Source organism: Schistocerca cancellata, chromosome 2, assembly GCF_023864275.1.
Source record: "Schistocerca cancellata isolate TAMUIC-IGC-003103 chromosome 2, iqSchCanc2.1, whole genome shotgun sequence".
NCBI lineage: Eukaryota > Metazoa > Arthropoda > Insecta > Orthoptera > Acrididae > Schistocerca > Schistocerca cancellata.
The window spans coordinates 587,547,568-587,573,335 of record NC_064627.1 but is presented as its reverse complement, the minus strand read 5'-3'; the positions used below and the strand labels follow the sequence as shown (position 1 = coordinate 587,573,335).

Here is a 25,768-nt window from a genome sequence, read left to right as displayed (position 1 = left end):
AATGGAAACAGGGGAGGGGATTACAGGCAAAAGATCAAGTGTGGCATAAGGGGAAAACATAGCAAACCATGAGGAGAAAATGCTAAGAACATAATAATAGATGAAATAAGGTGGCACAGGTTGAAGCTGGTAGAGTGTCCGTCACTAGTCAAATACATCAGTGATATCGCAGGGCTTATAGAGTATACATGTGGAACTGGTCTCTCTGGGATGAGTGGTGATGTCATAAGATTTGGGTGATAGCTCTGCAAGCATTATGGTCAGCGATGTGACTGTAGTAACTCTACAGGGTGTTCCAGGGGGAACAGTCAATATTCAGGTATGTGACAGGAACGATATCTTGAAGTGAAAAATTGTATTAAACATGGGCTCTGAAATGCAAACCACAAGAGCATAAGTACTTGTTCAGTAGAAGAGATTTATTTCAATTAGTGAAGAGGGGCAATTTCTTGTAGCTCTTAAGGAAAGCATTTGGGAGCCCATGTTTTCTTGTTTTGGCCTATACCACCATGCCTCAAAATATGGAAAGCAAAGAGCATGCAGTAGAAGAGATTTGTTTCATAGTATTGAAAATGAAGAAGTGCTAACATTTCTTGAGATAAGCATTTTAGAGCCCATGTTTATTGTGCTTTTTTGCTTTGAATGATGATACCTGTTGTATCCCTGAATATTGACCATTCTTCCTGGAAAACCTTGTGTGACAGATTTGTCTTGAAAATAGATTAACCTTCTGGTCGAGTTCTTCTGCTTTACTGTAATTAACAGATTTTGTGATGTAATGATAAGATGTAACTGTTCACTAGGTTGACATACAAAGTGGAGAATATAATGAAAATACTGATGATGAGAAGTACATTGATGAGGATAGATATAGGATTAAAGTAACTGCGTACCAATTCTGTAATTTTAGATAAGTCAAAAGGGAGCACTATGCTGAAGAGATTGTGAGATAGTAGAAAAGCTGCTAGAATCCCAAAACTCTATCCCTAAGAGATTGTTCAACTTTGCTACAGAATGGACAAGTGGATTTCATGTACTATCAGTGTTATATGGAATAGCTTTACCTAGAAACTCAAAGGACAGTACAGAGAACATTGCACAAAGTGGTTAGTAGACATGAAAAGTGGGCCCAGGCCTGAATAATGTGGATGAAAGTAACATATATCAGCTATCCTACCATCAATATACAGCCCATTTCAATTCAATTCAATTCAATTTTTATTATCACATAACATGCCTTATACAATCAAAGATTGTGACACAGGTGACTTGTCAGTTTTACACTAAATATAATAATACCAAAAATAGACAATAAACTAATAATATATATTGTGTAACATCTTCAAAGAGGTATTTTAATTACAATTATAGTGCATTGTTGCCATTCATGAAATCTTCTACACTACAGTAACATTTATCTTTCAGATATTTTTCCAGGTCTCTTTTGGTACCTTTTACATTTGGGTCATCCATATCTTTCCATATTTTATTTACAAATTTCATGCCCATATAGTATGGGGGTTTTTTCATATGATTTTAAACGGTGGGTAGGTAACATGTAGCTCGTTCTATATCTAGTATCATATTGATGCAAGAAGAAGTTGCCCTCAAAAAGTTGTGGGTTTCTTTTCATGAAAGTGAGAGGTTCATAGATGTATATGCTTGGAATGCTCATTAGATCTAGTTTTACAAATAAAGGTTTGCAATGTTGCTTTGGTTTTGTTCCCATCATTACTCGGATGATTCTTTTTTGTAGTCTAAAAGCTCTAAGTAAATTTGTTTTTTCAGACCCCCAGAAAATTATACTATACCTAATGACTGGAATAAAATATGCGTTATATACAGTGTTTCTTACAGCTAAATCAGTGATACTATACAAGATATTCATAATATATACAAGGCTATTCAGTCAACCCAGTATGTTGTCCACATGGTGACTCCATAACAGGTTTTTATTGACTAACACACCAAGGAATTTGACACAGTCTGCAGTCTCTAATTTTTTGTCCATACACCTTATTTCACTTATAGGTTGTGCAGATTGTTTTGTGGTAAAATGAACAATTTCTGTTTTTGTGGAATTTAATGTCAAGTTATTGTTTTTGACCCATGCCTCCACTTCCCAAAGTGTTTGTTCAATATGATGAATTAGGTCTACTTCATTTTTACAACAGACTACAGCTGTTGAGTCATCTGCGTAGAGGATAGTATCAGACTGGGCCTGGCACGGCATATCATTAATATAATACAGAAAAAGCAGTGGCCCTAATACTGAACCTTGTGGAACACCTAATTGAGTGTTTTTTTTCAGCCAGAGAGAAATTTCTTGCCATTAATGTTAATAAGTACTCTTTGTTTTCTGTTTGTCAAGTATGATGACGTCCAGCTAAGAGATTTGCCCATGTACATAGTTCTCAGGACCAGCGACTGACTAGAACTATACAGGCTATGGAAAGTCTTGTTATTCCTAATTGTATCTGACTGTCTTCTCTAGCTGTCTTTCATCTGCACAGCATCATGCTAAATTCGGGGACCACAGTTCTATGAAGAGGGGGGCTGTGTTGTGGTATGCCCGGATTAATGTGATACCAAGTGAGTCCGGGATTCAGTGATCCACTTACTGCCTTAAAGGCAAGCAGTTGACAATACAGCTGATCTACATAGCAAGCAAAATATTACAGCAGTGCCTGATGAGGTTCACGTAATGACTTATCTTTGCAGCATTGCACCAATTTGTGATGAATTTCTTCACCACCATGTAGGCAAAGAAACAGTCAATAGGGTGTTATTTTTATATGCTGATCAAGACACCAGATAGGTTTAAGCCAGTAACCATAACTAGATGGTTGCCATACTACTAGGGCCCACCAACATCCACTTGGCAACCATCGTCATCATCATCAGCCATCTACTCATATGCTAACTTGGGGCACTCAAGGTACCATGCTGCTCTGCCTCTACACTGCAGCCTTCACCTGGCCACTGATGGCTGTGTTAAGTACAGTGATCACAGCCTGCAGGAATGCTCTACTAGCCACCTTCCTTTCTAGACACCAGTATCACTCAGTACTTTGTCAGAAAACAATTTAACAACAGTATGCATGAATGTCCAACATTTATTTATTTACATTTTCTTTGCGTGGAGCCATCGTAATGATGGCTTTTGCAAATGTCAGACTTAATACTATGGTTATATTTGCACTTATAAAATACACTATATTCTGTAGCTGTTGCTTCTTATGTCTATTTTTTTTTTTTTTACATTTATCACATTAAAACTGATATGCTAATGCCTCATGTTACAATCACTATCTTAAAATTCGTTGAAAGAATATAAACTTTTTCTATTAGAAAAGATTTTAATTTTGTTTTAAAAACGTTTCCCGTGTACATTCTTAGATAATTTGTTAGCTTGTTACACCAAATCAAACCACTGATATATGGACTTCTATCAGTCATTTTTAACATTGTTCTGTTACGGAAATAGTTACACTTTGTTCTAGTGTTGTGATCATGTACATCACTGCCCTTGATGGCTTCTGTTGGTTGACTTATAAAAAATACATCTATTTTGAAGATGTACAGAGAATATATTGTCAGATATTTGTGCTGCACAAACACTTCACGAAATGAATCTCTATGTCCTCTCCCATGTATATGTCTTATTGCTCTTTTCTGTAGTAGTAGTATTCTTTTTAAATACACATCAGCTGCACAGCTCCATAGTTCAATTCCATAATTGAGAAAGGCGTAAAGTGTTCCATAATATACTAATACATAGTAGTACTAATGCTTAGTAGTAGATTTCTTGCTGCCTGAGCCTAATCAGATTTGTTGGGAGTTTTAGTCTAGGATTACTACCATTTTGACAGTGTTTAACTACCTTCTGGATTTCTCTGATTGGACAACTATAATCATAATGATGCAGTAGGGTTGAGTAGAATTCATTCCATTTCTCATCCAACCCTTTAACCTGGTACACAGAATCCCATTTTTCATTCGCTAGTTTGTCTTGAAGAGGATTAATATTTGAGGTATTCAGCATCCGTTTCTGTAGCACAATTTTTGTTATTTTAGGCACAATTGAATTTTTGTATTCTATCACCTGACAGAAGTGGTTAGAATAAAGAAAATGTAAGTTACTGTAATTTACCTTATCTATAACATCTTTGTTGATTATAGCATAATCTATTCTAGCGGAACATGTGTCTGTCACTCTGGTGTCAGAGTTCACTATGTTTACAAGATTGTATGAGGTCAGTACATCACCGAGTTTCAGGTTTACTATACTATTTGAATTTGCATCTATATTAAAGTCACTTAATATAGTAAGGTCATTAGAACCAGCCTGACCAACAACACTACTAAGTTTATCCATAAACAGAATTACATCAGCATTTGGTGGCCTATATACTCCAATCACTTTATGCTTTGGTAACTTAAGATCATTACTGTGGAGTACAATACCTGTCATTTCAATTGATCCTTCTTTTTGGTGCGGTGTTTAAGAAAGGAATTTTTTTTTAGCTTCTATATGCCCCTACAACGAGACAAAGATGAGATAGATGATGTCAAGCTGCACCAACAATATGAGGGAATGCACCTATATCTGATTTAGCCTGATGAATGATAAAGAATTGTCCTGACATTTGTATATCTTGCTGCAGCCACATTTCTCACCAGCCCCTTACAGCCCCAATGTAGGTGGGAGAGCAGAATGTTGTCCTGATTGAGCAGAGAATGGCTCCCTACCCCTCCATAGTGGTTGTACCACAACCCAACTACTGCAGCTACATTGTTATACCACATCAAAGGGTTCTCTTCAGCCTGTCCAAAAGTCCTCACATTAGCAACTGCAAACACATGTTAAGGAAGTGTTTATGATCAAATTCTTTTATGATTTTCTTTTTGTTGCTGTCACTGATATATATGTGCAATGCAAATGTGTATCTTCACATTAAACTCATGAGGCAAAGTTATCATTTAATTGTCTTTATACCTCAGTTTCCTGTTTTATAAATACATTAAATTTTTGATGTGCTTCTTTCTTTCAAGGCTCTTTCAGAGACAAGAACATAACTATGCTGTAGTTAACTGATGAATCACCCTTAAATGCTGAATCCTTTGTCTTCCAGTTGTGTGTTGGTCCAGGCACTTGTAGGAACATGTTATTAGTAACAGTTTTAAACTATTCTCCTCTATTCCGTTTCTGTAAGTAGACTCTCTTAGATGTTTTAAGCTGGAGCTATCAGACTGATGTGACAGTTCTGTTTAACAACATGAACTTCTACATAAGATAACAATCAGTTTCCATTTTCAAAACAGAGTTAAATCATAGGTTCTAAATACTGTGATTTCTCTGAAACTACTAATTGGATTTTGAAGAGTGAAATGTCCATGATGTCATCTCTTTTCAAACTGTTGTACTATCATGGTCATAAAAAAACTAGTCTAGAACATGATGGAATCAGTTATGGTGAGAAGTGGGTGAACAAACAATCTAATGTTACACAATATTTCCAGGAAGAGTATATGTTTTTATTTATATTTTTAATTAATTTATTTATTTTTACTTCAGCCAGGAAAAGCCAGAGACATTAACATATCTGAACTGAAAAAAGTATGAATATTGTCAAAGTTTATAAGGTGTATGCAGTACATATTTTAATGTGAAGACTCAAATGTGTTCTGAGATAAAAATAAACTACCACAAGAGTTGAGAAACTGTTTCATCTGTGTAATCAAAAATGTCATTGCTGATGAATTTTCGTTGTGTTCAACCTCTTAGAAACATCAAACAAAAAGTTGTTACAAAAACTATAAAATTAATTTTGGTAACATTCAACACATCATTTCTTGTATCACGTCCCTTATGAATAAAATTTATTTGTGAGAGACTCTGTGCACAACAGCACCTAGGACATACATGACACCACCAGGATTCTTGTTCCAACAGCTTGCCTTTGTAAGATCAAAAATAATGAAGTCTGGTAGCCAGCAAAGTATCATAGAAAGTAAGAAGAACAGACGCAAGTGAATGAAAAGTGTAGAAAGCCTCTCCAATAAAAATTTTGTTACTACCAACTACAGCTCAAATAAAATAACTTTGACAAATCAGTACCTGAAATGATTACAGTCACTGGGCACAACTGTTTCCCTATTGAATTAAACCTGAAATGACTTCATGATTGACAGATTGCAGAGGCAAGGGGCAAAGTTGGTGGTATGCAGCTAGCCACACTTGACAAGGCTCTGTATGTATCCTCAAAACAGGCAACACTGTGAGTATGTGGAGTTAAAGACAGATCTATGATAGACTGATGGCTGACCCCTACCACTCAAGTTGCTAAAATATCAATTACAGTATTATTTTAATTGAAGTATAACAGTCAAATTTCATCGGCACCAATCAAAATATTAGCATAGTTACTGGCACCCAGTAATAAAGGGCTACTTAATATTTCCTGGACAACTCATCAATGGTGGGTGGAGGCTGAAAGAGTCACTGTTTGCCTCAACACAAACACAGCGTACACCTAACAATGCCATTTCTTCCACAGAAGGAAACGTGTGGCTGTTACAGTATCTGGCTTCCTTTCTATAAAGAACTGCTTTAAGAATAAATTAACAGTAAACTGGTGAGGTGTTATTATCAGAATTGTATATGACTGTTTTTACACTATTGCATTTTCGTGGTGACAATAATACTGGTGGTAGCAATAATAGCAATACCATGGCAGTTGTCATACATTGCACAATAATAATTTAACTATCACAGCTGATGAAAAAATTGATGAAACAATTCAAGAGCACAATAAAAAAGTACAAGACTTAAGAGTAGACACAAAGCAGATTGGGAATCACTTAAATGAAAGGATAGATTCATTGTACAATATGGTGGAAACAGGGTTAAATAAATAAAGGCAACACAACAATTGGATCAGGTGACCACCTGAAGTTTTCAACCACATGAGAATAAAAAGCCTGTGGATCACCTTACAAGAAAGATAGAACAAGTAAAAGAAGATGCTAATAAAATCCATGGAGAAATAAATAAAGCACACAATTTGATAGAAATGACCAATCAAGAACTAGGTCATTTATTGTGTTATTGATACAACGTTAATTTAAAAGAGAAAAAGTAAGAAATCTGATCTTGATTGATGAGGAATTTTCTGAATTAATTGAAGGAAAATAAAGAAATAAAATGTAAAAAATGTAATACCAAAAGGGTTACATAGTGTAATGAACTGTTGGCAGACACATAAACAGTATGGAGAACTTTGCTAGCTTTTGGTGAATGCTTTGTCAGAACTAACACAAAACCACACACACACACACACACACACACACACACACACACACACACACACACACACACAAACTACCACCACCACCATGGCTACATTGTCGCTGACTAATTGACTAAATTGTGCTGGAACTGCAGCTCTACTGGCCTGGGAGGTTGTGTTGGGTGGAATGGACAAGTGAAGGGAGTCAAATTCTTTTCATCTGTTAAGAAATAATACATCAAACTATAAGCCTTGATCCATGAAATCCAGTATGTCAGAGAGAAGAGCGCAAGTCGAGTTTTCGATGACCAATGTTTTAGAATCCATATGATTATGATAAAGGAGTTGTATCTCTTTGACACACTTAATTACATTAGGGCTTAGAACATGTTGTGATTCTACAACAGATGGATGTCAGTGATACTAGATGGTGATATTTTTGTGGGTAACTTCTGCTACTCTGCTTGTAAATGGATATAACCTGTGCTTTCTTCCAGTTTCTGGGTATGGACCATATACACTCCTGGAAATTGAAATAAGAACACCGTGAATTCATTGTCCCAGGAAGGGGAAACTTTATTGACACATTCCTGGGGTCAGATACATCACATGATCACACTGACAGAACCACAGGCACATAGACACAGGCAACAGAGCATGCACAATGTCGGCACTAGTACAGTGTATATCCACCTTTCGCAGCAATGCAGGCTGCTATTCTCCCATGGAGACGATCGTAGAGATGCTGGATGTAGTCCTGTGGAACGGCTTGCCATGCCATTTCCACCTGGCGCCTCAGTTGGACCAGCGTTCGTGCTGGATGTGCAGACCGCGTGAGACGACGCTTCATCCAGTCCCAAACATGCTCAATGGGGGACAGATCCGGAGATCTTGCTGGCCAGGGTAGTTGACTTACACCTTCTAGAGCACGTTGGGTGGCACGGGATACATGCGGACGTGCATTGTCCTGTTGGAACAGCAAGTTCCCTTGCCGGTCTAGGAATGGTAGAACGATGGGTTCGATGACGGTTTGGATGTACCATGCACTATTCAGTGTCCCCTCGACGATCACCAGTGGTGTACGGCCAGTGTAGGAGATCGCTCCCCACACCATGATGCCGGGTGTTGGCCCTGTGTGCCTCGGTCGTATGCAGTCCTGATTGTGGCGCTCACCTGCACGGCGCCAAACACGCATACGACCATCATTGGCACCAAGGCAGAAGCGACTCTCATCGCTGAAGACGACACGTCTCCATTCGTCCCTCCATTCACGCCTGTCGCGACACCACTGGAGGCGGGCTGCACGATGTTGGGGCGTGAGCGGAAGACGGCCTAACAGTGTGCGGGACCGTAGCCCAGCTTCATGGAGACGGTTGCGAATGGTCCTCGCCGATACCCCAGGAGCAACAGTGTCCCTAATTTGCTGGGAAGTGGCGGTGCGGTCCCCTACGGCACTGCGTAGGATCCTACGGTCTTGGCGTGCATCCGTGCGTCGCTGCAGTCCGGTCCCAGGTCGACGGGCACGTGCACCTTCCGCCGACCACTGGCGACAACATCGATGTACTGTGGAGACCTCACGCCCCACGTGTTGAGCAATTCGGCGGTACGTCCACCCGGCCTCCCGCATGCCCACTACGCCCTCGCTCAAATTCCGTCAACTGCACATACGGTTCATGTCCACGCTGTCGCGGCATGCTACCAGTGTTAAAGACTGCGATGGAGCTCCGTATGCCACGGCAAACTGGCTGACACTGACGGCGGCGGTGCACAAATGCTGCGCAGCTAGCGCCATTCGACGGCCAACACCGCGGTTCCTGGTGTGTCCGCTGTGCCGTGCGTGTGATCATTGCTTGTACAGCCCTCTCGCAGTGTCCGGAGCAAGTATGGTGGGTCTGACACACCGGTGTCAATGTGTTCTTTTTTCCATTTCCAGGAGTGTATTTGTTCACAGATATACAGTATATTGTGGTTAAGAAATGAGTAACTGGATTACTAATTCTGTACATGGGCTTTATTCAATTGTTGCAATATCAGTTGTTTTTCAGTGCCACTAACACTAATATCTATAGCACTTTTCTTTCCAGTGATATGAGAATGAAAAGGAGGTTGTGTTCCTGAATCTTCCTTTGTAAAGGGATCTTTGATAATGGGTATGCACCCTCATCAGTTACTGTGTTATCAATGAGTGTCCATGCACTAGCTTTGGTGCCACTGGCAGCTTTTAATATATGATTAGAATTTCTTGCACCTTTGTGAGAGATGTTCTGATAAGATTTCACATATTTCCATTTCCTGCATGATAAAAGTTCAGTGACTGAATATGTCTGTTGCCATCATACCATTAACTGAAGGATATTTAAATGAAAATATGAAAGCCTAAAATAACCAAACAGTGGAAAAAAATAAATTTCTCAACTATTCATTTACAATGTTGTAGTGTGCTGCAAGGTTTCTTCATGGTTTCATTCACTAGATACCAATGAATTCGGTTGCATATTCTTAAAACCAGTCCCCAAACAGACTGTACAGAAACAACTGAATCTCCTACTTATCTTTCATGGGCAATATACAGCCTTTAAAATGCAAAGGAAACAATTTACAGATGTAGTAATATTGTAATAAATGCTGAGAAAACCACCTACATGATGTTGGTTAAATCAGGCCACTTTAGATTGAAAACAATACCAGATAATGTAAAAATATTTCTTAAAGAGAGAGAACTCCTGTCTAAACTTATTTTTCTTGTAACATCAAAGGGTTAATTACAATGTTCTTAAAAGGTAGTGAGGGCTTCTTTCAAAAAAATGGTTCAAATGGCTCTGACCACTATGGGACTTAACATCTATGGTCATCAGTCCCCTAGAACTTAGAACTACTTAAACCTAACTAACCTAAGGACATCACACAACACCCAGTCATCACGAGGCAGGGCTTCTTTGTTTGCAAGCACATTATCTCCATTCCTTCAGGATTTTTGTTTTCCTTTTTAATAAGTCCTCAGTTATCACAGTTGCAAATATTACAGTAGACAAGAAACTTACTGTAATAATTTTAATGAAATTTGGGTCATCTGACTGTTTGTTTTAATATCCATTTATTTCATACTATCACGATTTCACCTTTTATATGTCATTATTGAAAATGGCACTATTACAATATATATCTGGTCATATACACCAATATAATTTAGTACAAACTAAAATTATACAGTGGGACTGACACTGTACATAGCAGAAACACTTTATCACACTGTGTTGTGTTTATGATGACCAAAACTCAGCTATAGCATGCACAGTGTCAGCTGAAACAACTACTTTCAGTTCATATTCATGTCCCATAATGCAACAGCTGGTTTGTGTGACCAGATGTGTGTCATGATATTTTGATGATGACATATCGTTTAGACATGTTGGACATAATGTGATCTTGATAATGGCAACACAGCTGAAACTGAAATAGTGTGAAATAAATGAATATTAAAACACATACTCAAATAGTGGAAATTTCATACATAAAATACTCATGACTGTGGTCCCTGATGAAAGAAAAATCATTCACATAATCAGTTCTTAAACTCAGTTGTAGAATGAAAAATACATGTTGTGGCAGCCCATGTTACATAATACATAAGACTAGTGCTGACAAAAAAAGAGGTTCCAGTATTGTGACCTTCTGGTGGAGAGATTTTGAAATCTAGACTTCTTAAAACATTATTTCATTGCACTTCTGTGCATTTTAAAAGTGATTTTCTAACATTTGCACTGGTAAAAAATGAAGTTCTATTCTACCACATCTTAAAATTTGCATTTCTGATTTTTCCCCACCCCCATGTTTCTTAAATGTTGTACATTCAAGTTACTAACAGATAAGTTTTGAAAGCTTACTTGATCTGCATTAGTCTCATATGTCGTATTTAATACAGGTTTCTTGGGAATACAACGAGCAGCTTCCTTTGAATCTTTACCCCAAGTGGAGTTGTAAGTGTATGCAAGTAGTAGATCTAATTCATTCTTTCCAAGTACTTCAGCAGCATCGTCAAGAGAGAGTGCCGGTGCCATTACCACACGTGGTCGAGTTTTTCTTATGAGTTCATCATCCTCCCTTGATGGTTCCTGTGCAAGCATTTTAAAATATACGAGATCAATGAAAATGCATGGATTGTATAAACAAAACTCAAAATTATTTATGAAGACATTCCGAGCTTATGAAATACAGTTAAGCAAATTTGAAGTGAATATATTTATCAGTTTGGCAGAACTAATCTACAAAATGTGTGAGCAATCTTAAATAAAATAACATAAAATAAAGTGCTATGAGCTAAAACTGTGAAATCCATGACCACCAAACTTTGTGTATAACAGGAGGTGTCCACATAAAATCTGTTTGCAACCATCCATAGAATGCACTCCCATGATTGTGCTAGAAATGTGAGTAATGTTTTCAAAACATTGTAAACCTCCATTATTGTCAGTGGATTGGAGACCTGTCCAGACAGTCATGCATGTCAAAGTGCTGTTTCTGGGACAACAAGATGTGCTGGTCCCAGATTGAAACCACCCAGCAAATTGATGATAAGAGTCGTGTTGGTGTGCTGACGAATGGGGATTTGATTTTAGGCAGTTTCCCACATTCCACTAGGTGAACACTATGCTGGTACTGAGGTCCAGCTTCAGTTACACAATTTGCAAAAATTTAAAAAAAAATAACTTTTCTCACTCTCACATGAATCACAATATTGCAGACAGTCCCAGTGATTAATGGAGTGGTGACAGGAAAAGCAGCCAGCTGCTCTTTATGATAACCATGCCAGACCTATTAATAACCATGACAACTCTATGCTAAAGCAGGAAATATTACAATAAAAAGAACATTGCCAGTACCCAGGAGTCAGTTTCCAAGTCATAGTTTATATGCAGCAGCACATATATTGAACAGGGTGTTATTGCTGTGATGTCTTGACTGTGTGTCTCAGATTAGGCAGGCCACAGTGAAGGATTTTATAAGCACTTTATTTGACCATTCATTACCACAGAAACTGCTTTATTACTTTCAGTTTTGGTATTGCAATTTTTTCCTCAGATGTGCAATTAAATGTTGACAAACTTATTTATATGATCAGGACTCCTCAGAATGTATACAGTTCTGCCATAGTTTCTGTCTGCACATGCTCATTCTGCTGTCCACATGTGTGAAGATTTTCTTGTCCTCTCAAAAGAACTGTTGTTCTTGATGTTGTTGCTTCAGCTATTGTCATTGTTTTGTTTAAGTGTGCTAATTATGATGTCATTAGTACTCATTCATAAATGATTTGTCATTACACATAAACTTCTTAGAAATTGAAGTTCAGAGGAACAAAATTACAAGATACTTAACACATTGTATCATTACCAAATATAGAGAGCAAACCATGAACTACCGGTAGTAACTCAAGAGCAAAACTTTTGTCATTCTGATGTGCACAGACTGCAAATACTGTACACTGGTGTGTTATTGGATCAGAGGAGTGTTCTGCATGTCAAATGGAGCTACCCATTTCAGAGGCTGCTTGACAATATTTCATCTCACACAAATAGATGAAAGGGGCTACAGCATGACCTGTTTTCATTCAGACACTCCTTTCTTCCTTCCTACCTTCTTTCATCCATTCATCATTTTCCACAAAAAACAATCAAGAAGGAAAAGTTTCAGAGATGTGGAACAAGTTAAAGTATGTATTAGCAAAATACAAAAATATCATAGAAATGTAATCTGCAAGTTATATTAGCAATAAACTGCCATTATGTTACTAAATTTAATCACATATATGAGAAAGAAAGTTGCTATTTCAGAAAAAGCTCTTGCTTCCTCAGTTTACTAAATGGACGATGTTTATATCCTGTTGCTAGTTTAATATTAATTTGATCAAATTTGTGGGAATGTTAGTATTGCTGTCAAGAAAACAGCTCGCAGTCTTATCCCTGATGGTTGACCATAGCAGTTCAGTTTGCTCTGTGACTTTAAGTGTGTTATACAGTGTATACTTGTATGTATCGATTTTATATAAAATAAAATGTGTTGTATACTCTGTGCTAGCGTGTTGTCTATCACTCACTATCACTATGTACCAGAGTTCGAACTGGTGACCTGGAACTTTGGGTGAACACTAAAATAGTGCAAATTTGCATCATGACAATGTGGTCATCACACCATCAGTGTGTTATGCTGACCACAAATTTTGTTGAACTCTTGTACCCTTCACTGTTAACAGACATGGACAGTACTCTGTGTGTTACCCAAGTGATTAAAAGTGACAGTGACCTTTCTTACATTGCAACTTTATCAGAAATCATAGGGGCACAACAGTGCAATGCAACTGACAATCCAGTTATTGATTTTGTTGCAGATTCTAGCAGTGCAACATCTGCCCCTACAATCTGTCAACGTTTTGATGACCTGGAGCACTGATCTGTGCTGACCACATTGCGACCGTTATTCTACACACCAGACACATGTGCACCCAATACACATGCCGCCTCATCTGTGCCGCAAGGCCTGTCCTCCGGCCCATGCAGCCACCTGCATTACCAGCCAACACTCACCCACAGTTCTCCCCATGCTCTGCGGACAAATTCCAAGCACATCACCAAACTGAACAATCAACTGCTTTGCAGCTCACATTTCTGCTGTTCCTTATGGACAACCCATGTCATTGGTTCACGATCATCAAAAGCATGTTCACTCCAATCATCATCATCATGAACAACACAAGGTACACCACACTACTCATCCACCTTGACACCCAAGTTAACGGTATCTATGACTCATCCTGGAACCACCATATATGGACAAATAGGAGGCCATCAAAACAATGCTCTGACTCTCAAAGAGCAACTACACCAGGTAAATTTACAGGATGGCAACCCCTCCAAATTGCAGCAGCATCTTCACAGCAAAATATACTCACGTATCGTGACTGATGAGATGCTCTATTCAAGCACCCATCCCAGGTGCAGGTGACTTTACCTGCCACTAGTAACCAGTCTCCCAAAGTCCACCTGCCCTGGCTGAGCACATTTTTGCCATTTCTTGACATAGGCGTAACATCAAGAAAGCTCCCAACAGAGGTATGGATATGAAAACTGCACTGCCATGCACACGACCTTATGTAGCCACCGAGAGTCACTGAGACTTCTGGCCCCACCCGACACTGACGTTACAACAGCCATTGCCTCTGATGTTCACAAAACAAACTCAGTTCCAGCTCTCACTCCCAGTACATCAGCAGCCGTGCATGTGCAGTCTTACCTCAGATGGTACAACATCTGTTTCAGTGACACTGGGCACCACTGTCATCAACCTCATGGCTACCCAAACTCACCTCACGGTCCGCAAAAGGTGCCCCCAAAACCATGAATAATGCGTAAGCCACCTCAACACACACAAAGTTGCTATCTGCCTGCTGGCTTCCGAAGTCACACCAAACAACCAACTGTACGTCCTTGACCACAACAGTGACTACATTTCCTGGTCGCAACCAGATCACAGATCAGCACAGTGCCTCACTCACCTGCCTTGTCTGCAGCTTAAGACTCATGCCTTTGCTTGACAGCTGCTAATGGCTTTCCTATCTCTGTCAGCGATATACAGACACAGACTCTAGACCTCGGCTTTGCTACAACCTTCATGTGATGTTCATCATTGCTGATGCTATGGAGCCAGTCCCAAGTGCTAATTTCCTACAAGACTTTCATCTTGTCCCCTTATGGCTTGCAAACAAGCTCACTACATGCCTCCTGACCACCCTGCTGACAGTACACACGTCTAGCCACCCCAATGTGATGATGCTGACACTCCTATCCCTCAGTCAAGCACACAAAATCGTACATACAACAGTGTGTGGACTATGCTGACTACTTACTATGCACCTGTCGAGAGCATATTGGCACGTAAAAGATACTCAATCACCTCCAACAGGACAAAGTGTCCCTATGCAGAAGCATCTAAACAGAATTTGCAGAGGCTCACTCCACTGTCGAGCACCTCCATTCCTCACCTATCACCTACGCTTGCAGACCTGCACCTGTAACCCAGCATCTCAAGTCACCTGGCACAACTGCCCCTGCCTCACAGTTTATGCAGTTCCCTACATCACCTGCCGCTTATTCCGTGCCTGCTCCTTTGCCACCTTCTGTCATCTGTGCCACATTTGCACTACCGCAACTCACCCTTTAAGCCCCCCCCCCCCCTTCAACCCACATGCCCATGTCAGATTATGCCTGCTGCACCATGCCACGTCTGCAGCTGAACACTATCCGGATCCTGCTCCACACCTGCACCTGTGCAGAATGATCTCGTCCACAACACACTCACACCTGCGCAGTATGCCACTGCTCATGCTGAGCCAGTGTTTGCACCCAGCACTGCCTGCTGCACTGTGACCAATTGTCTGCAGCTAGCCGACCGTGCCACGCAAGTGCATACACCAGCCATCTGATGCCATTGCCTCCTGGGCCAAAACAGCACCTGCACGAAGTGCTGCTTGCTGTGCTGCATCTGAACATCTTGACCAATTCCATGCATGCACAGACTACCACCTTGCTCAGGCAAGCTGGCTCCAATCTACAGCTGACATCCGACATTGTTTATGCTGCTCAGAACACTGACCTCCACACGGCTTGCGCTGACAAGCTCTTAACTAGGGGCTTGATCTTTTTATCTTGGCAGCCATCAACAACGGCATGGTGCACTCCATTAACTCTACACCCAGCCTGTCAATTAGTCAGTGCCCCAGACGTCTGCCTGCTGATCCCCTCGATCACCTCCAATCGGTGACGGTGGCAGAGGACGAGTTGTTACGAGCTGACATCATTCGCCCATCAGATAGCAGATAAGCCTCACTAATCCACCGCATCCCTAAGGACAGCTTGTTCAGACTTCAGGGGGTCTATCATGCCTTGAGTGTGTAGGTACTTGGTGAAAGACACCCCGGAATGGTAAAGTTAAAATTTATTTAAAAGAAAAAAAGAAACAGTGATAATGACAGAAGCAAAGACCAACCGTAAGCATCGACAAAGACACTAGTTACGAATGTGCAATAAGGCACAGACAAATGAACAAAAAAACATCATTCACTTTTCTTTGTACACGATTTTGTTAAAATCACTCATGTGTAGAAGGATGGTTAAGATGTACTGCTCGAAGTATGACCTGCTACAAATGTTTTGTGTTATATGTGATTCTGAATCAGAGAAAACTTAATAAAAGTATTAAGTATTTTTATTGAAGTGAAGTGGAGCCAAGTTAGGAGGACTTCCTTCATCTTGAGAGGTCCTGGTGGCGTTGGAATTGGCTGCCTGCATCTACATTTGAAATGTAAGAGAGGAAGTCCACAGTCCATTTTGTATGATTAACAGAAGTATAAGAGCTTTCAGAAGATGACAAATATAATTAAAATATGTATAGTGATGGAAACACACAGAATAAAAGAAGCGATGCAAGGTAAAGTGAATGAAGAATAGTGAAATTTTGTACACGCATAACATTTACTAATAGTGCAATTGTACTATCCTTCAATTTTTTCCATTTTAATTATATCATTATTATTATTATTTTCTCAGACGTTATGTCTGGTCAAAAATGGAAAGTGACATGGACCTTGAACAAGTGTGACTTCCTTTTAACTGTACCGTATATGTTATATTGCATTTAGGAACTTTCGGGTGATTGAACATGTATCAATAATTACGGATTTCTGTAGTTGTATATATAAGTTTGGATGTAGCTGTATTGCATTGATGTGCTGGTGGATATTGTGTGGTAGGAGTCCTGTAGTTGATAGTATAATTGGTATAATGTCAACTTTATCCTGATGCCACATGTCCTTGACTTCCTTAGCCAGTTGGATGTATTTTTCAATTTTTTCTCCTGTTTTCTTTTGTATATTTGTTGTGTTGGGTATGGATATTTCGATTAGTTGTGTTAATTTCTTCTTTTTATTGGTGAGTATGATGTCAGGTTTGTTATGTGGTGTTGTTTTATCTTTTATAATGGTTCTGTTCCAGTATAATTTGTATTCATCATTCTCCAGTACATTTTGTGGTGCATACTTGTATGTGGGAACATGTTGTTTTATAAGTTTATATTGTAAGGCAAGCTGTTGATGTATTATTTTTGCTACATTGTCATGTCTTCTGGGGTATTCTGTATTTGCTAGTATTGTATATCCGCTTGTGATGTGATCTACTGTTTCTATTTGTTGTTTGCAAAGTCTACATTTATCTGTTGTGGTATTGGGATCTTTAATAATATGCTTGCTGTAATATCTGGTGTTTATTGTTTGATCCTGTATTGCAATCATGAATCCTTCCATCTCACTGTATACCTTTTCTTAGCCATGTGTTGGATGCGTCTTGATCGATGTGTGGCTGTGTTAGATGATACGGGTGCTTGCCATGTAGTGTTTTCTTTTTCCAACTTACTTTCTTCGTATCTGTTGATGTTATGTGATCTAGAGGGTTGTAGAAGTGGTTATGAAATTGCAGTGGTGTAGCCAATGTATTTATATGAGTGATTGCTTTGTGTATTTTGCTAGTTTCTGCTCGTTCTAGAAAGAATTTTCTTAAATTGTCTACCTGTCCACCATAATGTAGGTTTTTTATGTCGCTAAATCCCCTTCCTCCTTCCTTTCTGCTTAATGTGAATCTTTCTGTTGCTGAATGTATGTGATGTATTCTATATTTGTGACATTGTGATCGTGTAAGTGTATTGAGTGCTTCTAGGTCTGTGTTACTCCATTTCACTACTCCAAATGAGTAGGTCAATATTGGTATAGCATAAGTATTTATAGCTTTTGTCTTGTTTCTTGCAGTCAAGTCTGTTTTCAGTATTTTTGTTAGTCTTTGTCTATATTTTTCTTTTAGTTCTTCTTTAATATTTGTATTATCTATTCCTATTTTTTGTTTGTATCCTAGATATTTATAGGCATCTGTTTTTTCCATTGCTTCTGTGCAGTCGCTGTGGTTATCCAATATGTAATCTTCTTGTTTAGTGTGTTTTCCCTTGACTATGCTATTTTTCTTACATTTGTCTGTTCCAAAAGCCATATTTATATCATTGCTGAATACTTCTGTTATCTTTAGTAATTGGTTGAGTTGTTGATTTGTTGCTGCCAGTAGTTTTAGATCATCCATATATAGCAAATGTGTGATTTTGTGTTGGTATGTTCCAGTAATATTGTATCCATAATTTGTATTATTTAGCATGTTGAATAGTAGGTTAAGAACAAGGCAGAACCAGAAAGGACTTAATGAGTCTCCTTGGTATATTCCACGCTTAATCTGTATTGGCTGTGATGTGATATTATTTGAATTTGTTTGGATATTAAGTGTGGTTTTCCAATTTTTCATTACTATGTTTAGGAACTGTATCAATTTAGGATCTACTTTGTATATTTCCAATATTTGTAGTAACCATGAGTGGGGTACACAATCAAAAGCTTTTTGATAATCAATGTATGCGTAGTGTAGCGACCTTTGTTTAGTTTTAGCTTGATATGTCACCTCTGCATCTATTATCAGTTGCTCTTTACATCCTCGTGCTCCTTTGCAACAGCCTTTTTGTTCTTCGTTTATAATTTTGTTCTGTGTTGTATGTGTTATTAATTTCTGTGTAATGACTGAAGTTAATATTTTGTATATTGTTGGTAGGCATGTTATGGGGTGATATTTAGCTGGGTTTGCTGTGTCTGCTTGATCTTTAGGTTTCAGATAAGTTATTCCATGTGTAAGTGTATCAGGGAATGTGTATGGGTCTGCAATGTAACTGTTAAATAATTTATACCTAAAAACAAAGATGATGTGACTTACCAAATGAAAGTGCTGGCAGGTCGACAGACACACAAACGAACACAAACATACACACAAAATTCAAGCTTTCGCAACAAACTGTTGCCTCATCAGGAAAGAGGGAAGGAGAGGGAAAGACGAAAGGATGTGGGTTTTAAGGGAGAGGGTAAGGAGTCATTCCAGTCCCGGGAGCGGAAAGACTTACCTTAGGGGGAAAAAGGGACAGGTATACACTCGCACACACACACACATATCCATCCACACATATACAGACACAAGCAGACATATTTAAAGACAAAGAGTTTGGGCAGAGATGTCAGTCGAGGCAGAAGTGCAGAGGCAAAGATGTTGTTGAATGACAGGTGAGGTATGAGTGGCGGCAACTTGAAATTAGCCGAGATTGAGGCCTGGTGGATAACGGGAAGAGAGGATATATTGAAGAGCAAGTTCCCATCTCCGGAGCTCGGATAGGTTGGTGTTAGTAGGAAGTATCCAGATAACCCGGACGGTGTAACACTGCGCCAAGATGTGCTGGTCGTGCACCAAGGCATGTTTAGCCACAGGGTGATCCTCATTACCAACAAACACTGTCTGCCTGTGTCCATTCATGTGAATGGACAGTTTGTTACTGGTCATTCCCACATAGAATGCATCACAGTGTAGGCAGGTCAGTTGGTAGATCACGTGGGTGCTGCAATATAACTGTTAAATAATTTAGTTGGATGTGAATGTGTTGAGGTGAACTACTTTAGCCAGAAATTTGCTATTTTATCTTTTCCAGGAGCTTTCCAATTGTGGGTAGAATTAGTTGCTTGGGTGACTTCATGTTGCAAAATTATCACTTCAGGCATTTGTGGTATCATCTTGTATATGTCTGTTTCTGCTTGTATCCACCGTGCATGGCTGTTATGTTGTACCGGGTATGACCATATGTTGCTCCAGAAGTGCTCCATGTCTGTTATGTTTGGTTGATTGTCTATTTTAATGTGTGTGTTATCTATTGTCTGGTAAAATTTCTTTTGGTTTGTGTTGAATGTTTGGTTTTGTTTCCTTCTATTTTCACTTTTTTGTGTCTTCTAAGTCGTTTGGCCAATGCTTGTAATTTCTGCTTCTTTTCATCTAATTGCTCTATCGCTTCTTGTTGTGAGATTTTACCTAACCTTTTATGTTTGTTTTTTTTTCTGACATTTCATTTCTTATAAATTGTGTTAGCTGTCCGATGTCTTTTCTCAGTTTTTCTATTCTGATCTGTAGCCTGTGTTGCCATGCTGGTTTTGTGGGTTTCTTCTGTGTGTTGGTTGGTTCTGATTTCTGCCTAGTGTGTATATTTAGTGCAGTGAATGCTCCTATATAAACCAGTAGTTGTAACTCTTCCATAGTTGTGTTTTCATTTATTTTGTTGTGTATGATTGTGTTGATAGTTTTTATTGTTGTTTCGACTTGAGGGTTATTTGGTGGTCTATGCAAGAATGGTCTAATGTCTGTATTTGTGTCTTGGTATTCTATATACGTCAGCTGAAATTTTTCTTCTATATCTAACATGTGTGTCACTTCGTGTTCTATTTGTGATTGTTGTGGTGGCTGTCTTAAGATTTCGTTTTCCTCTGATTGTTTAATTGATGTGTGTTGGTCTTTGTTTGTTTGCTCTGGGATGTTTGAGTCCATTACTGTATTTTCTTCTTCTTCTGATTGCACATTATTTTGTTCCAGTATTTGTTGTACTTGTTGTTTGATGTTTTCTAATTCTGCCTGGGGTATCCTGTTATTTTTGATTACTACACGGATCTGATCAGCTAGTCATTGTTCTGTTAAAAATTTTAATTCTGGGTATCTGGTAATAAATGTTGTGTATACTTGTGATCTGTATCCAATTGTGTTGGTTTCTAGGTTTGTTGCTTGGTATTATTATTATTATTATTATATGACTGGTGACCTAAATGCCACATCTTCAGGGCACTGGTTGTAAGTAGAGTTTGTTAACTATTGTTATATTAAGAAATTTCTATGACATTGTTATTAGTCATAAAAACTAATTGTCTCTATTTTCTGTCTACATGAATCATGACGGGGAGCAAGTAAAGCAAAAAAGGAAAAAAATTAAGAAGAAAAATTTGGAAGGAAATAAGAATTGCACCCAGGGTACGTAACATTTTTTGTTCGGCGCACCAAAGGTAGGACAGCTACACAAGTTGCTTGCATGGTTATGCTTGGTAGCACTTCTTTTGATGTAGATACAAACCTTTTCCTCATTATTCCCTTCCTTGAATTTTATTGTGGAATTTTTCAGTGTGATACATGTTGTCAGTAAAACATAAATAATTGTGACACAATAGCTTGCCTATCATAATAGACATAAAACAGGCAAGGCTTTGAAATCAAATAAATTACAATTATCAAGTGTAATAATTAGCATATGAAATTTTACCATTCTTTGTGAAATTTTTATTTTTACATATTCATACAACATGGCAGAAAAATATATGTCCATTGTTGATAGCAATAGCGAAAACACCATCATCCAAGATGGCATAGAATTGCACGATTGAACAATTGAAGTTCAGGCACCATGCATGGCTACCACAGAAAGCTTACGAAGGTGAGAGATGCATGTCATGGGCGTGACAAATGATAGCGATGCTCCACAGCAAAATAACCTTGACGACACAATGTTTACAATTAACAAGACAATTTCATGCATCACCCAGATTGATATACTGCTCATGAATGAGACATTGGAGAGTGATACAAATATGAATCCTGACAATATGTTACAAACACCACTTGTTCACAACACAACCATTAACTTGGAAAGTACAGCTGACAGCAACCAGAGTAGTACAACTGATGCACTGCTACAGCAATTATTATCTAATATAAACATGAAATTAGATAATATGATCACCAATTTCAGTGATATGAAACAAGATATGATTACCAGAATTGATTATTTGACACAAGATATGAACACGGTAAAATAGCAACAAAACACTGTTACACAAGATCTAAATACAATGTAACAAGAACAAAAACAAGTATTCAAGGATTTGCAAGACATGGTCTCACAGAAGTTCAATGACTTAGCCAAAAATCAACAAAATATTGAATGATATGAAAAAACAAGTTAAGCATGAAGTGCTTGCTGAAATTAACAGTAACATTATGGAGTTAAAACAGAAGGTAGATTCTTTCAACGACCATCATGGTCTAGTAAGACACCAGATAAAGACAATCACAGATGCAAACACAAGTATTGAAGCCACACAAAACTAGTTGTGTTCAACAGTAAAAAAGGTAACCATTGTCATTAACAAACTAAACAAAGACTATGAAGATGTACCTCTAGCTGTAGAAGAGCTTGCTTTAAGGGTAGCTACATTAGAAGTTGACTCAGCATGTGCTGAGAAGGAGAGAGGGAAGATCAATGAAAATCTAAGTGATGTCATTAATCAAGCTGAAGCAGGTACGTTAGATAAGAGTAATACCATTGCAGAGAAGTTAGTAACCAATTGTAAGTTATACATAGATATAGCAGTAAAAGCTACTCAGAAAAAAGAAAATGAAATAGTGAACAAGGTAAACATTAACCTACAACCGCAGAAGGTAGGATTCTCAATCTTTTAGAAGAAAATATTACCAGATCTTGAAATATGCATGTAAATAATACACAGGCTACAGTGAACAAACCACAACCTGTCGGTATTTATCCACAAATTGTTAAGAGTCCTACAGCAGGTGCAGGTACCAGTGACAGTTGTAGAGTGCAAAATGTAAACTTACCCACAACTCCAACACCTGAGCAATTACCATCCGGAATTATAGGTAACTACAATAACAACATAAATATGACTGAAAATGCCAAATGTCTATCAACTATTTTTGCAGACGAAGGTTTGCTGAGTCATCGACAGCTTCCTACATTATTTATCAAAGACAAACGAATAAACCCAGTAGGATTTATCAGTGCTTTTTGTCATGGATTTCCATGCAACTGGATGGAAGCACAGAAAATCAGATTAGTTGTGGGATATATGCAAGGTGATGTTCTTTTATGGGCAACTGAAGTGGTCGAATGTGTGCAGCACTTATATCCAATTTGAACGAGCTTTCCTCAACAAATACTGCTCTGAGGTAGTACAATAAAGACTCAGATGCGAGGTTTTCAATCCCACACCACTGAATTGCAAATACAGTAGTCTATACAGATACTTGGAAAAATACCTGAGAAGACATGATACTGGACAAACCCAGTATCACAGGTAGACATATTAAAAATTCTCAAAAATCGTTTACCATCCAACATTAGAGAAAAATTAGTCACAATGCTGAGCACATCACAGAATATTTTCTGTGAGTGCTTGATTCTATTGACTTAATCTATAAGGAAAGACCTGTAGCAAATAGAAAATCAGGCACAACAACAACATAGCTATGTAAATCAGTCAGTGAAGTGTGATCTAAACATACAACAGGGATAGTATACACAACAGTAAAGTTACATACCCAAAGGTAATTATTACAGTAACAGGAACGGAAAAAACAAACGATTTAAAAATTTTCAAAACAACAGGAGTAATTTCAATGGACAATTGAATTACAATCCACCATCACAAGGCCATATGCTGAATATAAACAGAAACAGTTCAGCTACAGCACCAGCCAATTTGTGACAACAGTGACATGCCTTAAGCTGTACAGCAGTCAACTTATGGGCAGCAAAGTAATGGAACAGCAGTTTTTACTAATAACAACATGAGCACTCGCAAAGGAATGAGCAGCCAACGATACAAACTGGTGAAGTACCGACACTGTGCAACTAACTGAAATTACTCCAGGTAATGAATTAAGTCATACTACGCCTTTGGAAAACCCCAACAGGTTGTAGCGCAGCCCCAGCCTATTGACCTCTCTGGTAGTGGGAGCAAAGCAAAACTACAAACATGTTTTGTAAGATTTGACAAACAAGGTGTCATCAAGGATGATCTGTATCAGCATGAGCTATATACAATGAATAATATCCAGGAAGAACAAGTACAAGCAACTAACTGAAATTACTCCAGGTAATGAATTAAGTCATACTACGCCTTTGGAAAACCCCAACAGGTTGTAGCGCAGCCCCAGCCTATTGACCTCTCTGGTAGTGGGAGCAAAGCAAAACTACAAACATGTTTTGTAAGATTTGACAAACAAGGTGTCATCAAGGATGCTCTGTATCAGCATGAGCTATATACAATGAATAATATCCAGGAAGAACAAGTACAAGCAATCACTGAGGTTAAAATATTTAATATTGACAGAGAGTTAATTTTAGATACAGGTTCAGCTACCACCCTCATGTCAAATGCATTTTTCTGTGAATTGAAGAAGAGAGGCAAATTTCCAACATTTGCTGTCCAAAATTGCAAGTTGCAATAGAGATGATTCACAAAGATACACAGGCAGCACAAAGTGCACAGCCACAGCACCAGAATAACATCAGAAAATCATGTAATGACAACAATCATTATACAGGGCTATTACAAATGATTGAAGCGATTTCATAAATTCACTGTAGCTCCATTCATTGACATATGGTCACAACACACTACAGATACGTAGAAAAACTCATAAAGTTTTGTTCGGCTGAAGCCGCACTTCAGGTTTCTGCCGCCAGAGCGCTGTGAGACAAAATGGCGACAGGAGCCGAGAAAGCGTATCTCGTGCTTGAAATGCACTCACATCAGTCAGTCATAACAGTGCAACGACACTTCAGAACGAAGTTCAACAAAGATCCACCAACTGCTAACTCCATTCGGTGATGGTATGCGCAGTTTAAAGCTTCTGGATGCCTCTGTAAGGGGAAATCAACGGGTCGGCCTGCAGTGAGCAAAGAAACGGTTGAACGCGTGCGGGCAAGTTTCACGCATAGCCCGCGGAAGTCGACGAATAAAGCAAGCAGGGAGCTAAACGTACCACAGCCAACGGTTTGGAAAATCTTACGGAAAAGGCTAAAGCAGAAGCCTTACCATTTACAATTGCTACAAGCCCTGACACCCGATGACAAAGTCAAACGCTTTGAATTTTCGGCGCAGTTGCAACAGCTCATGGAAGAGGATGCATTCAGTGCCAAACTTGTTTTCAGTGATGAAGCAACATTTTTTGTTAATGGTGAATTGAACAGACACAATGTGCGAATCTGGGCGGTAGAGAATCCTCATGCATTCGTGCAGCAAATTCGCAATTTCACCAAAAGTTAACGTGTTTTGTGCAATCTCACGGTTTAAAGTTTACGGCCCCTTTTTCTTCTGCGAAAAAAACGTTACAGGACACGTGTATCTGGACATGCTGGAAAATTGGCTCATGCCACAACTGGAGACCGACAGCGCCAACTTCATCTTTCAACAGGATGGTGCTCCACCGAACTTCCATCATGATGTTCGGCATTTCTTAAACAGGAGATAGGAAAACCGATGGATCGGTCGTGGTGGAGATCATGATCAGCAATTCATGTCATGGCCTCCACGCTTTCCTGAGTTAACCCCATGCGATTTCTTTCTGTGGGATTATGTGAAAGATTCAGTGACGATGCTTTCAAACTCATTGATGGGGACATGCTGCACCGAGTGTGGGAGGAACTTGATTATCGGCTTGATGTCTGCCGAATCACTAAAGGGGCAC

At 38.8% G+C, this 25,768-nt stretch overlaps 1 protein-coding gene across 1 annotated transcript in view; it reads right to left on the bottom strand.

Annotated features, from left to right (window-relative positions):
- The window catches only part of LOC126162208 (uncharacterized), a 77,383-nt gene that overhangs the window by 28,891 nt on the left and 22,724 nt on the right, over positions 1-25,768 (bottom strand). The window contains exon 2 of the mRNA XM_049918552.1: positions 11,177-11,404. Coding sequence (XP_049774509.1) covers positions 11,177-11,404 — 228 coding nt within the window. The remainder of the gene's footprint in view (positions 1-11,176; positions 11,405-25,768) is intronic.